At 51.8% G+C, this 13,876-nt stretch overlaps 1 protein-coding gene across 1 annotated transcript; it reads right to left on the bottom strand.

Moving 5' to 3' along the window:
* Nucleotides 1-431: 431 nt before the first annotated feature.
* Nucleotides 432-11,938, bottom strand: LOC309574333 (acetyl-coenzyme A synthetase 2-like, mitochondrial; the record flags this gene model as incomplete). Its single annotated transcript, XM_082283903.1, is given in 15 exon segments — nt 432-608; nt 697-818; nt 1,156-1,219; nt 1,757-1,884; nt 2,561-2,687; nt 3,166-3,278; nt 3,677-3,769; nt 3,971-4,108; nt 4,540-4,687; nt 6,889-7,041; nt 7,857-8,032; nt 8,494-8,693; nt 9,869-9,965; nt 11,336-11,732; nt 11,735-11,938. Coding segments are annotated over 15 exon segments (2,337 nt in total).
* Nucleotides 11,939-13,876: the final 1,938 nt, after the last annotated feature.

The raw sequence follows: 13,876 nt of genomic DNA, 5'->3' as shown, positions 1-13,876 counted from the left end.
CTTTCTGGGGTTTGCTTTGGAGGAGATGTTTGTATATTGGCAATGGTCCTGGACCAGACTATTGCTGAAAAGCAGAGCAGAGGTAGTAGTAGTATCCCTGTCCAGGGCTGGAGATCCTGCCTGCTGCTACCTCTGCAGCTACTGCAAGGCACAAGGAGCCTCAAGGAGGGCTTTTTGCCCTCTTCTTTCATGGGAGGAAACAGCTTGTCTCCCCTTACTCTTCTGCCTATGATGCGTCATGTTCTCTCCGCTGTCTACATAGGTGTGTGGAGACAGGTTTTGAGGGTCTCTGTGTTGTGGAGAGGTAAGTCCAAGATTGCAGTGGAGGTGTGATCCGAGCACTTACTGGCCACCACTTGCTTAGTGGCTTTTTTGGATGTTTCTCTGGTTTTGCAGTGAAGGAAGGAGAGGTGGCTGCTGGCAGAACCAAGCTAGTGGCTCTTCTGCTGCTCCACAAGGTGCTTGTGTCCCTCTATGATCTGCTGCACGACCTCATGGTCGTCCAGGGTAGTTAGGTCCCCAAGCTCACTGGCCTTGTCCTCCACAATTTTCCGCAGCACCCGACGCATAATCTTACCCGAGCGTGTCTTGGGCAGCCGGTGTGTGACCTGTGATGGGGAGGAGCAGAGTCAAGGCTGAGGGAAAGGGCTTGGCCAGTCTGCCAGTGGGGGTGTTGGACCAGTTTGCTTGTGTTACCTGAACATAATCTGGAGCTGCATACTTAGCAATCTTCTTTGAGATGAGCTCCCTTAGCTCGGCAGCAAGAGACTCCTGTGTGTAGCCACTGTCCTTCTTCAGCACAACAAACACGTAGGCTCCTGATAGAAGGACCACCAGGTTACTGAGCACTGTGCATACCATGCCCCTAAGACCCTGCCTGGATCTAGTGCCAGGAGAGTCCCTCTTTGCTGGTAGCCTCAGGGGATGCTCTGTAGCCAGAACTGTGAGTGCTTTTGGCCACACAAAAGCACTGCTGCTGCCACCTTATGCAAAGCCTAGCTGGTCTGTAGTGCAGGTGCAGGTTGTGATGGCTGCGCTGAGATCCCTGCTAACACACTCTATGGTGTGGACACAGCATTGCTACCAGTGCCACTTCCCACTGCAGTGCCATAGCCCCAGAAGAGATGTTTTGGGGCATGAAAGAAAGCATCTTACCTTCTCCCTTGATCTCATGTGGGTAGCCAATGACGGCAGACTCTGCCACTGCCACATGGTGATTCTGGAAGAGAACAGGGCAGGGGTTTGACTGAGTGCTTTTGGCAGGCTGGCTGCCACCTGGGAGCTGCCCTGACCTCACTTGGCTGCTGCAGCCTGCAATAATGCAGAGACACAAGGAAGGGCCTCAGGTGGCCTCTGCCCTTTTTGCTTCCTGCCTCAGTAGGTCTGCAAACACTAGTATTTTCCCCCTGCCCCTGCCTGCTTTTGGGCTTGCACCTTGTAGACCTTGTTCTGTGCCTCCAGGTTGCTCCACCAGGTCCCATAGATGCTCCTCTTTAACATGTCTGATTGCTGCTTTGGGATTCATGCACTTACACAATCAACACTATCAGTCTTTGTCCCTCCCTTGCTGCAAAGAACCAGAATGGGAGAGAAAAGGCTGGAAAGCTGTTTCCACAGGCGAGACTTTGTATGACTGTTCCCTGCTGCCACAGCAGCAACATAGTTCTGTCTGGGTTTTTCAAAGAGGCCTTCTGAACACACCAGTGCACCTTTGCTGTATCCTTGGATGGTTTTACCTCCCACCCACACCTCTTACCACAACATCCTCCACCTCTGCAGTGCCCAGCCGGTGTCCACTGATGTTAATGATGTCATCCAGCCGTCCTGTTAGCTGGTAGTAGCCTTCACTGGTACGATACACACCATCCCCAGTGAAGAAAAACCCTGCAGTGGCCAGAACCATACCATAGTCACTTGTTGCAGGGAGCATGTGAGCTGCTCAGCAGCCATGCTCTCACCTTTCCCCTCCTCCTCTCTTTTGGCTGCAGGGCCCATGTATTCTGCTTCTTCCTCAACTGCTCAGGGTAAAGGTGCCTACCTTCCTTGTTAGTCTTCTGCCTCTGTTGGTACCGGCTCTATCATCAGGCTCCTGCCCTCATTCTGCAGTGTACTGGCTAATGCCCTGCCTCTCTCATCACCACGTCCTGGGAGCACTTTGCTTCAGTGTAGGTGCCTGTGGTGTTGCTGCTTCTCCTCTTTCCTTCACATCAAGACACACACACTCTTGGGCTTGCTTAGTGCCTCTGGGTGAGTCACAGAGGCTGACAGAGTTTGCAAGAGATGCAGCAAGAGGTCTGTCTGTGCTCAAGGGGACTCAGGGCAGAAGGACACATCCACTGCCTTAAAACAATGTGTGATCCAGTTGGTAAGCTTGGTGAGGGGCAGTCCTGTGATATCAGGCCTGGGGAGACTAAAAGCTTCAATACTGTGGAGGGTCTCTGGAAGAACAAAGCAGCAGTACCAGCTCTCCTGAATCCTGCCTCCATACAGAAAGCCAGCAAGTAGACCCAACCATAGCCAACCAAATGTGCGCAAGTGTCCCACCACATGTTTTCCTTACCTGGATAAGGAGTCAGGTAAGTTTCCAGAAATCTCTTGTGGTCATTGTAAATGGTTCGTGCCATGCCTGGCCAGGCTTGTGAGATGCAAAGAGCTCCAGAGACACCATTTTCCAGAAGGACGTTTCCCTGTAAAATAGTTACCTTTTAGTAACCATGGCTGAAGGTACTTGGGATGTTTAGCTACTGCCCATTTAACAACCCTGTGATGGAAATGTCAGGGAGGGCAGTGAGGAGGGTCCTGTGCTCCTCACTTCAACAAGACAGGCTTAGTCTCTCCCAGCATATGTCTGCAACAAACTGCCTCCCATAGTGGGATGCCAGGCCCCTCCAGGGAGACTGCCCAGCTACCTCACCTTGGAAAGATGTGCCAGGCAGCCCAAACACAGCCTCTCTTACCAGGACTGGGAAAGCTAGAAAACAGCTCAACTTCTGCACTAGTTGGAAGACCCCATTTGTCCCTTTCCAGTAAGGAAGGTTGCTGTCTAGCAGAAATGAGCAGGAGAGACATGCTTACAGATCTCCACTCCCATCAGCAAGTACGTACTGCAAGCACCTGGCGGAGAGGGGGCTGAGCCAGGGCCTGTACTGCTGGTTATAAATGTACCTTGTCGTCCAAGAGGGAGGGGCTGATCCCAAAGAAAGGTCTCATAGCCATGCCTGGAAGGATTTCAGCTCCAGGATTAGAAGGACGGGGTGAGATACAGATGCCTCCTGTTTCTGAAAGAAAAGAAACTGCAATGCTCATCAAAGTCAGGGACAAGAAGAACGCCAAGTAGCACTTCTTGGCCAACAGCCTTTGCCTTGTCCCTTACTACACACTCAACAGGCTGGGGCTGGCTTTGCCAGAGAGCTGGGGAAGGAACTTTGCAGAAGGATGATTGTGCTCATTTAGTTCAGCAGGGGTCTGCTGAGATGTACCCTTAAATTCCCATATTTGTCCCCTGGGTTAGCTTTAAAGGCCGTTTTTCTCTTACATTTGGGTGCGCATGGGCCCTTACTGCCTTGCTCATACAAGACTGTCAGCAGCAACCATTATCGCTTGGCCAGCAAAGCAGCAGGTCACTCCTAAAGCCTGGGAGAGCAGAAGCTGGAACAAGGAATCATATGCATCTCACCAGTTTGCCACCAAGTGTCCACTACTGGACATCGTGTCTCGCCGACCACTCGGAAGTACCATTCCCATGCCTCCTTGTTGATGGGTTCCCCCACTGCAAGGAGAAAGACAAGGGGGCAGAGCTGAAAGACCAGGTTTAGGACAGAGCTTCCCAGGTCCTGCTTGTGGAGCCATCCCCAAATAGTGCAGTCTCTTGATTTTAGGGTCTTGTGTGCTGCTGCTCTTGGCATTTGTGGGAAGAGGCACAGTGTGATGCCCAAGGATTTGCTGCTCCAGCCTGTGCTGCTACACTTACCTGAGCCAAGCACTTTAAGAGAAGAGCGGTCATACTTCTTCACCCATTCATCGCCATATCTCAGGAGTAGGCGGATGGCAGTGGGTGCCCCGTAGAACTGGTTAATTCTTAACCTCTCTACTGTTTCCCAGTAGCGGCCTGGAATGGAAACAGGGCCAGTAAGCATCCACACAGCCCAGCACCAAGGCAAAGAAAGAAGAGGTGAGAGCAAAGGCTCTCCAAGCAGTGCCAGGATCCTCAGCCAAGTTAATCCCATGGTGGGCTGGACAGAAGCAGTTCTGGAGCAGCAGCAGCCCCTTTTTCTTCACATCACATAGCTCTGCTACCGTTCCTTCTGCAGGGAGGGAGAGGGAGTAACAGCTCCACCCCTGGAGAAGCAGCAGTGGTGTCTTTTGCAGAGGACAAGACTCTTCCCCTTGCAGCTCTCTGCTGGGCACAGACCACAGTCTGCTGCTGAGGCAACAGAGCCTTTGCTGCTCATGTCCTGGCATCAGGCTGCCAGCTCCCTGCCTGCTGTGGATCTTAGGGTACTGTGGAATGTCCCAGCTCCCCTGAGTCACCTCACTCACCAGGGTTAGGATAGACGGGAGTGCTCTCAAAAAGGACCGTGGTACCACCATTGCAGAGGGGGCCATAGACCACATAGGTGTGTCCCGTGATCCAGCCAATGTCTGCCACACAGCCAAAGATGTCCCTGTCCTGGTAGTCAAACACGTACTGAACAAGAGAATAAAGGCATTGAGGGGTTTCACCTGGGCCTGCACCCCTGGCAAGGGGCACAACAGGGAGCAATGACTCTCTGTCAGCCCTAACATGATTGTGTTCTTCTGTCTTCCTACCACCCCTGCAGGACCACCTTCTTCTTTCAAAGAGCTTTCAAAAAAACACCAGAAAAATAAATTAATTAAATAAAATTGAAGTTAACAAAACAAAACTGTGAAAGTGCAGGAGACAGACACTTAAGAAAAACCCCCCACAGCCAAATTTGCTCTTTTCCAGTAGGGAGAGATACAGCCTCTCTATTAATAATTGCTTGGAGATGCGATGAGCAGAGGTGGGGAGACTGCTGTGCAGCTTCAGGGAGCCAGAAGAAATGCATGGCAGGGGTCCAGCTGTTCAGAAGTCATGCTCCATGCTAGCATACCACCCTGTGTTCCTTTTGCTGGTATCTAGCTAGACAAGGCTGATCCAAGTATTCTGTAGCATCAAAACAGAACCTTCTGGGTAAGGAAGGTGCCTCTGTACTTACATGACCATGTGGAAGGAGAGGAGTTGTAGGCAAGGGCAAAGTGGTAGAGGACTCCATGAGCCTCCTGTAGGCACTGCTGGACTCCAGATGGACAGTAAACACTCAAAAACCCCTGAGCTCAGCAAGGAGCCCAGCACAGGAGCAGTGACGCAGCAAGCAGAGGGACCATGTGATGCTTTGGCCCAGAACAACCCCAGCCTGCCCACAAGAGTTAGAACCTGTCCATCTCAGCTGGGTGAGTGCAGTGCTGTGCCTGCAGGCAAAAAGCAAAACAAGCTCTTCTTCCCACTGCCCCATTTATTCCTTGTGAGACCCTTGGCTGCAAGGCTGGAACATGAAGGAATGATGACTGCCCTGTGCAGGGCAGAGCTGAGTGCTGTCATATTGGCAGCAACACAGCTTCCTAAAGCACTCTTCTTCTTCATTTCATTTACTCAGTGCCAGGAAAGCTTCCTAGGGGCCACTCTCCCACTAGCCTATCACTTCTTGCTGTCTTCTGTGATTTCTGTGGTTTCAGACCCTCTCACTTCTTGCTGACTTCCATCTGGGGCTCTGGGGCCTCAAGTGTTCCGAGGTGCCATAATGGAAGCTTCTCCTGGTTCCTCTGTCTCTTTATAGTGGAGCAGTGAGTTATGGTAGCAGCAGTCTGCCCCATCCAGCTGAGGGATCTGAACATGTCAGCCCTGTGTCCAGGTTTGCAGTGCTCCTGGGAGCTAACATGGCCACATGCTGCTCACCCCCTGCATTGCTATTCTGGAATGATAGCCCTGGCTCTTGCAAACCTGCTCTGATGGTCTTGAGAGGGTCACCCATCACTGTGGGCACAGCTTAGCTCACAGGAAAGCCAAGGCCTTCTACACCTCTGGCACATACCCCAGGAGGAATGGCCTTCAGCACTCCCAGCTGACAGAGAAGACCCAGCCAGCCCTGAGCTTGCTTTGTCACAGGGTGTGTGGTCTGAGGCGCTACTGGAACTGCAGTCACGCTCAGGAAGAGCCAGATCCAAAGCTAAGGGACTGTTCAGGTAAGAACTCCCTCTTACATGGGATCTCATATTATGTCACTAGAATGCTCCTTGCAACCACTCCTGCAGCCAAATGCATCTCTGTGCTGGGCTCAGTGCCCTTTTATCTAGTTCTAAGTTTGCTTTGGGCATGTGTTGTGGTTAAAGACTTTCATCTTCCCAAAGATGACCCACACTCTTCAGATATAGACCCTTTGTCATGAGGGCACTCACCAGCTTTTACGGTTGTTGTCAAATGTGCTCCTCCCAGGAGCACTGCCTTTGATCTCCCACCTGAGTTGAGGTAGTTACACTTAGGAAAAGCAAGCCACAATTTCTAGGAACAAATTGGCTTCGTCCTCCTAACCCAGTAATATAAAATTACTCTTGCAAGGCTGAGCATCCTATCCAATGGTTCTGTTTAGTATAGGACAATGAAAGAAAGAAGAAAGACAAGAAGGTAGCTCAGAGCAGTATGTGTTTGGGAGACCCTGCTATGGTGCACTGTCTGTAGGCAGATGTGGTCTGCTGGGGCTTGGAGGGCTTCCCAGAGGCTTTGCACTGGATAAAGATGAGCTCATAATACAACAAGGAGCGTGTCTATTCCCTGCACTGCCTATGAACTGCCGGCTCATGAGCACTTTGTGGCTGGGATCCATTAATTACCTTGTGTGTGAGAGCAGCAAACAGCAAGTAACCAGCTTGGGAATGAACTAAGCCCTTGGGTTTGCCAGTACTGCCTGATGTGTAGAGAAGAAACAACATGTTTTCACTGTCCATGACAGCAGGCTCACAGCACACATCCTCCTTCATCATCTCCTGCAGGAAAGAGTACAGCAGTTCTCTCAGGGTCTCACAGCCTTCCCCTGTGTTGTCCCCATGCCTGCTTGTGCACCTCTCTCCCGAGTCTCCCTCTCCTCTGAGCACCTGTGCCACCCTGCTCCCCACAAACATCCTCCCTGCCTCTGCACCTCTGCTCACCTTCCTCAGCAGCCTGAACTCCCTTTTGCCTTGCTGAGCTGACAAGCCAGAGCAGACCTGCTGAGTAAGAAGCAGCTATTTTTATGCTGCCACTGCTCTGACTAGCACAGAAGTCTTCCAGGAAGCCTCTCTATCAATAATTGCTTGGAGATGCAATGAGCAGAGGTGGGGAGACTGCTGTGCAGCTTCAGGGAGCCAGAAGAAATGCATGGCCACGGCTCACCTGTTCAGAAGTCACACTCCATGCTGGCATAGCCACCCTTTGTGCTATGGATAACAGGCCCATGCCAGGTCTGCCAGCAGACCCATGTGTGACAGTGCAGTGGCAGTCAAAGGCTGGATTCACAAAGTAGGAGCCCATGTCTGGTAAGTTTCTAGGCCCCTGTCCACCCTGCTATGTGCTCTGGCTTGCACTGCCTGCCCCTGACAGTAAAGGGCTGGTAGTATGGGAAGACAAACCAGTCCTGATGGCTACTGGAACTATCCTGAACTTGTGTGCAGCTCTGACTGCCACTGCTGCTGTGGAACAATGTCCCCAGGCTGTGCCAATGCCGGCAAAACTGCCATAGCCAGGCAAAGTCCTCTCTCCACCCAGTGTTCCTGCACCCAGAGCAAGCACTTTGCCCAGGAGAAGTGGCTGGGCAGCCTCTCACCTCCTCTAGTGGCACATCTAGGGCTGTCATGGGAACCTTGTTGGTGGTCCTCATGGAAACCAGAACCCGTTTCACTCTGGGGCACTGCTTCACAGCCTGGTCCACTGTCTTCTTTAGCTCGATAATCTTGCCACCTCTTAGCCCCTGGTTCACCGTAATCACAGTCTCTGACTGGGCTGCAGAAGACAGAAGAGCCACATAAGCAACTCTGCCCCTGTCCACCAGTCACAGAGCAGTTTGGCTCTACCATGACCTTTTGCCTCTCTCTCCGTCTCCCAGCCCTTGGTACCCATGTCCTTCATTTAGCAAAAACAGCAGCTTTGCATCTTAGTTTCCCATTAATTTCTGCCTGTGTTGCATCCCCTTACAGGAGACACTGTATCCCAGTCCTTCAGTCCCATGGAGGAAAGAGAAAACCAGTTCATCCCATGGGCTGGAAGGTAATTAGTGAGCTCATGCCATTTCTTGGGTTGCTAGTACCTTCTCCATGGCTAATACATTATGTCAGGATACCCTCAGAGAGCCCAGGGAGTCTTACTCAGAAAACCTTTGCCGTCTGTACAACCCTGAGCCCCCCAGCTGCCGAACCAACAAGCTCAGCAAGGGATATACGTCACTGTTACCCACTGGCTCTTACCATCCCGGATCCTGTCAGCGAGAGACTCTGCACTGAAGCCAGCAAACACCACAGCATGCACGGCCCCAATGCGGGCACAGGCCAGCATGCTAGCCACTGCCAGTGGGCATGGGGGCATGTAGATTGTCACCCTGTCACCCTGCTTCACCCCTTGCCGTTTCAAGGTGTTTCCCAGGCGGCACGTCAGCTCCAGCAGTTCCCTGCCCAAAGAAGCAATGACACAGTTAGAGACTTTCCTGCAGATCTTATCTGCATACATGAACATGGGGGGCTTCAGAATCACAAGGACACAGCTGGTATCCCTACACACCCTAACCCTCCTCACTCTGGAAGACCATGGGAGAGCTGTAAAAAGCAGTGGGAAGGAATGGAGAAGACAGCCTCTAACATAGGCCGTTATTTATGGAAAAGACATAGAATGATTTCTCTGCAACAACAGCCACTGGCAATTTCTCTAGCTCAGCAAACCCACAACACCTCAGCTGACTTTCCCAATGACAGCCTGCACATTTCTTACCAACCTGTACAACCGCTGTGACACGCTACCCTGCACAGCTGCAGGCTACATGTGAGAAGTTAGATATCTTTCCCCAAAACAGGATCTTGTGCTTTGCTAAAGCTGAGGTCAAATCCTTCAGAGCTTGTACCAGCAGGAACAACAGCTGTAGGAAAGCAGTGAGCAGAAAGATGCTTCTCCCAAGAGGTGTTCCTCACAGAAACCACAGCTTGGCTGTCAGTGAGTCATTTTATGGAAGGGCTCTCCATACAGGAGGATTGGCAGGGGTGGCTGGTCATATTTGTCGTGTGAGGCCTGAAGCCAGAGAGGACAGAGGGACTTGTTTTGTGTGCAGAGGGATTTACGTGAATTCTGTGGCAGTGACTCAGCAGGCAAATTAAGCTAGAAGGTGGGGGGCCCCAGACTAACCTAGCAGGGCTTGACAGGCAGCCCCCCTGGAGAGCCAAATCCAGCAGCACTGCTGACATGAGGATGAGCACGGGGTTTCTCAACACATTTGCAGCGGTGAATTTGGCCTTTCTTGCAGACCAGTTATCCAGAAGTTAGATAACAGGAACCTGTGTGGAAAGGCACATGTATGCCTTTCCTGTGTGTCTTACCTGTAAGCATTACAGTGCTGCCCCAAGGGGCCTATACCTGCCTCCCCAGCTGGGTAGGGACTCTGCAGGGCCCAGAAGATTTGATCAGGAGGTGGGCTGAAGTTTCAGATCAGCAGAAGCAAGCCAACAACCACCACACTCTGGATCTGTGTGAAGGGATGCTGCATTCCCTCACATGACAGACATCAGCAGATCAGCCCTGTGCAGTGTTCATGCATGCTACAATGTGCCTCTTATATGTTGAGAGGTAATTACTGACCTGTATGTCACCCGTACCTCCTCTCCGGGTTCATCCTTCTCCCAGATTAAAGCCACTTTGTCCGGGGCTACATGGACATGACGGTCCAGACAATTCACTGGAAAGGAAAACCCAGCGTCATTGACAGAGCAACCCTCAGTACATCTTACTTTTCATACAGCCAGCACTGGCAGTCCCATTTTCAGGTCAAAGTCAGGGCTGTGTGTGAATCTCCTCAGCGTTCACCTTGGGTAGCCTTTGTGCATACCAGCCAGGAGATCACAAGCACCATCCCAAGCCTGTTACGCTCCTCAGCACTCCAATACCTGCCAATCCCCACTATCAGCTTCCTCCTTTAACTGCGACCTCATGCAGTCCAGAGCAGAAAATGCCTGAAGTCCCTTTCGAGGTCACATCCCCAGTGCCCTCAGAGTGCTGGCAAACATTAACTAAGTCATCATTCCACTCAGTACTGCCTTGCAGCTGCCTCCAGGGTGAACTAGGGCAGTTTTTTAGTGGTGGTGCTCCTAAATAACAAATGTAGGGCAAAGTGAAGCTCTGCACTGGAAGGCTGCAGATTACATTTGTCCAAGATGGAAAAGAGCCAGGGTAAATACAGAGTGCACAGCCCCTGGCTTTCCAGGGACATTGTAAGCTGAGGCTTTGGCTGTAGTTCTTCCATGAAAAGTTTCCCACATTGCTGGCAGCTGCAGTTTCCTCAGAAGCCTTGTTCTGCTCTCTGTTTTCCTTAAACCTGCTAAAGTCATGGGATGATGCAGCAGCCCCAGTTTTCATACCACCTTTTTTCTCCTGACCATTTGAAGTTTTCCAGGAGAGAAAGAAACACATATAAAAGGAGAAACAGTAAGATGTCAAATCCCAAAGGCAAATAACTCTTCCTCTCTTTTTCAAATACATTACATAAGACTTTATTTTCTCAGAGGTCTGTCTCGTATTTTGAACTCTGGGACCAACAGCACTGTGAGCAGGACACACTGTCGCCAGCCCCTGATAGTACCCCCTAAAGCAATAGCCCCAGTCCACAGAAGAGCCTCCCACAACAGTGGTGACAGTATGGCTCATTTCTCCTGCATTTTACTTTCTACAGATACATCTTGCCTTCACTGAGCAGGAATGACCCAGTGCAACCCTGCCTGCTGAATGCACAGGGTTTGATGTTACTACCTGTGGTCCTGCAGGACAGAGCTACTGCACTGCTGTGGGATCCACAGGGGCTGAGGGAGAGCCACGCAGCTCCCAGCACACACCAATCCAGCTGCAACCTCTCCAGTGAAACCCAGTTGCTTCCTTAGGGCCAGCCACAACCTTACACTACAGTCACTGCAGGACCAACTGGACCTTCTGGGGACCCCCCTCTCTCTAGACCTTTAACTCTGTGCTCTTCCATTACATTCCCAGAGCTGAAGCCACACACACAGAAACACCTGCAGGCACTTGGTAGGATCCCATGTCCATCTCCCTCCTTACCTGTCACATTCAGCTGCCCACCCAGGAACCAGGAGACTCTGCCCTGACAGAAGTCACAATCCTGGACAGAGTGGAAGGGGGTGATCCAGGTGAGCCGGCTCCTTCCTAGTGCTCCCCAGAAGGTGTCACTCTGCTCCACTGACACCCTGTACAAATCTTGGTGGTCCTTGGGTCTGGGGAAGGCGACGGCTTCAGGCATATAGGCAGTGAGAGGCCCGTGGCTCCAGGTTCTGGCAGCCACCAACCCAGGGGGGCATCTGGGAGCCTGAGAAAGCACTTTGGAGCAGCAGGTCTTGGCCAGCAGCCTGGCCATCACTGCAGGGTACCTGTCTCTCACTGAGCAGATGGGTGCCTGCAGCCCACAGAGCTGCTCCAGACACCTGGCCCAGGCAAGACTCAGGCCCCTGTGGAAGGTGGTGCTACGTTGTCCTGGGCTGGCTGAACACAAAGCAGCTCTCTCACACAGGGAGCCCGGGCACCCCTGCTGCCCTGCCTTATTCCTCTCCTCTCTTCCAGAGCACTATGGGAAAAAAGAAATTCAATCACTCTAAGGGAGGGGAAAGGGGTGGGCTGTAGAAATATTTGACTGAAAATAACCTTCATGCTTATCTGAGTCCTGACAGCCGTTCTTGAACAGGAGCCAGGTTAAGCATGTGCCTGGGCCAGGCTCTAACAGCCTGCTCCTGCTCTCCCAGGGCTGCACTGCATCCCCAGACCCCTCTGTTTCATCCCCACTCACCTCCCTCTATTCATCACCATCCCCTTACTCGCCACAGCAGCCCTGCTGTATCCCCCAGTCCTCTGCTGGCCAAAAAGGCAGCTTGGGGCAGGTCCCTGTAAATCTTAGGGTCACCCCCATGCTAGTCATGAGTGATAGGACTATCCCCTTCCCAGAACTAAGGCCTGTTTCTAGCAGAGCACTAGGCTGTGGTGGGACAGGTAAGGTTTTTCTCACGTGGCTGTCAGCTGCAGGGAATATTGCATCCTATCCCACCTTACTGCTGGGTGGCTGTCAGGGCTGTCCCCTCTGGCAGGCTGGGCTGTCCCCTCTGCCTCCTCCCAAGCTCTACACTCTGGCTGTACCACCAACTGGCCTGGGAGCACTCAATGAGGCCGTGATGGAGCAGCTGGGGGTGGTTTGGCATGAAGCAGTGGAGCCCATCTCTTCACACTGAGACCTCCCACCACCCACCTTAGCAGAGCTAAGCTGCCACCCTGCCTCCAAACAGCATTTTTGTCTGCCTTCCTTTCCTTTAGGCCCTATATAGATAGTTTTTTTAAGGTAGAATTTGGAATTCCTTAATGTCATCACCCAAATTCCCTTCCTTTCCTAGGGGGCACAAGAAAAGAGCGGAAAAAGCTCTCCCTGCAAGCAGGGTTGTTCTCAGCCAGGCACACCTAAGGAATCCCCAGTAGAGATGACTGGGATAGTAGATCTCCTCTTTGCTCTTCAGAATGCAACACCACTCATGATCTATGGAGCTGGTATGTGTAGTGAACAGGCCGGACACCAGTGTGGGAGCCAGGCGCTATTTCCCATCAGGTACATTCATCCCAGACCACACACCTGTTTTAGGTCAAAGCTGCCCCAAGCTTGGTGGGAACCTACAAGGGTGCTGTCCCCCTGGGGAAACACAATCCTTTGAGCTTACAGCCCCTCCACAAAGTGAGGCCCAAGCAGTCTCATTGTTCCTCTAGTCTTTTATTTCCTATGCACACCCACTCTGCCTCAGCATTTTTTCCTGTCCCTGGAAAACATTAGGTTTTTCCACCAGACCATTCCCAGTTGCTCTTAGCAGGGCAGGTTAACTCCTTATCTGGTAACCCAGAATAGGCTTCCATTGCTCTCAGATTGGAGCTCACCTCACTGGAAATCCCGTGGGTGCCCTTCTCTCTCAACCAGCTGCCCTGCACTTGCAGTGTCTGGCTGCTGCCTCAACTCCCCAGGCCAGCGGGGCCCTGCAGCCTGTTCCTGGCAGAGGCTAAGCCTGCCTGGAGATCTATGCAACTCTCTAACACCAGGGCACGTGTGATATTGGGATGACCCAAAGCACCAGGGCTGCTCTGCATGCTGAAGTGACTTGTTCTCTCACCAGTTGTATGCTGTAACTTCTACTCCAAGTACAAGCACACTCCTTTCAGTTTTGTATTCTGCTGCAGAGAGAGACCCAAGCCCCACCTTCTCCATCCCTCGGTGGGGAGGAAAGTGCAGGCCTCTGGGCCACTTTGGATCTCTCATCCCTCTCTGGCTACAGTAGGGCATCCAACTCCCTCTCAGCTTTGGCTGAACTCACCCTCCTTGAACAGCGGTGACTGGACTCATACACAGTATTCCTGTTTAGTTTTATTCTTCTTCATATCTTTACAGAAAATGGCACATAAATCACAGATTCTGGATGACTAGAAGTTGTTACAGCTCCATATCTCAAACACCTCAATACTGAATTATTTTCTCACTGTATATACATTATTTACACTCCATGGGCTATCATCTAACACGTCAAACGACCGCGGGACAAAGACAAACAGGGGTTGAATGAC

Source organism: Coloeus monedula (assembly GCF_965178545.1).
Source record: "Coloeus monedula genome assembly, chromosome: 6".
Lineage (NCBI taxonomy): Eukaryota > Metazoa > Chordata > Aves > Passeriformes > Corvidae > Coloeus > Coloeus monedula.
Note: the sequence above shows the minus strand (reverse complement) of the source record. Positions and strands in the feature narration are given on the sequence as shown.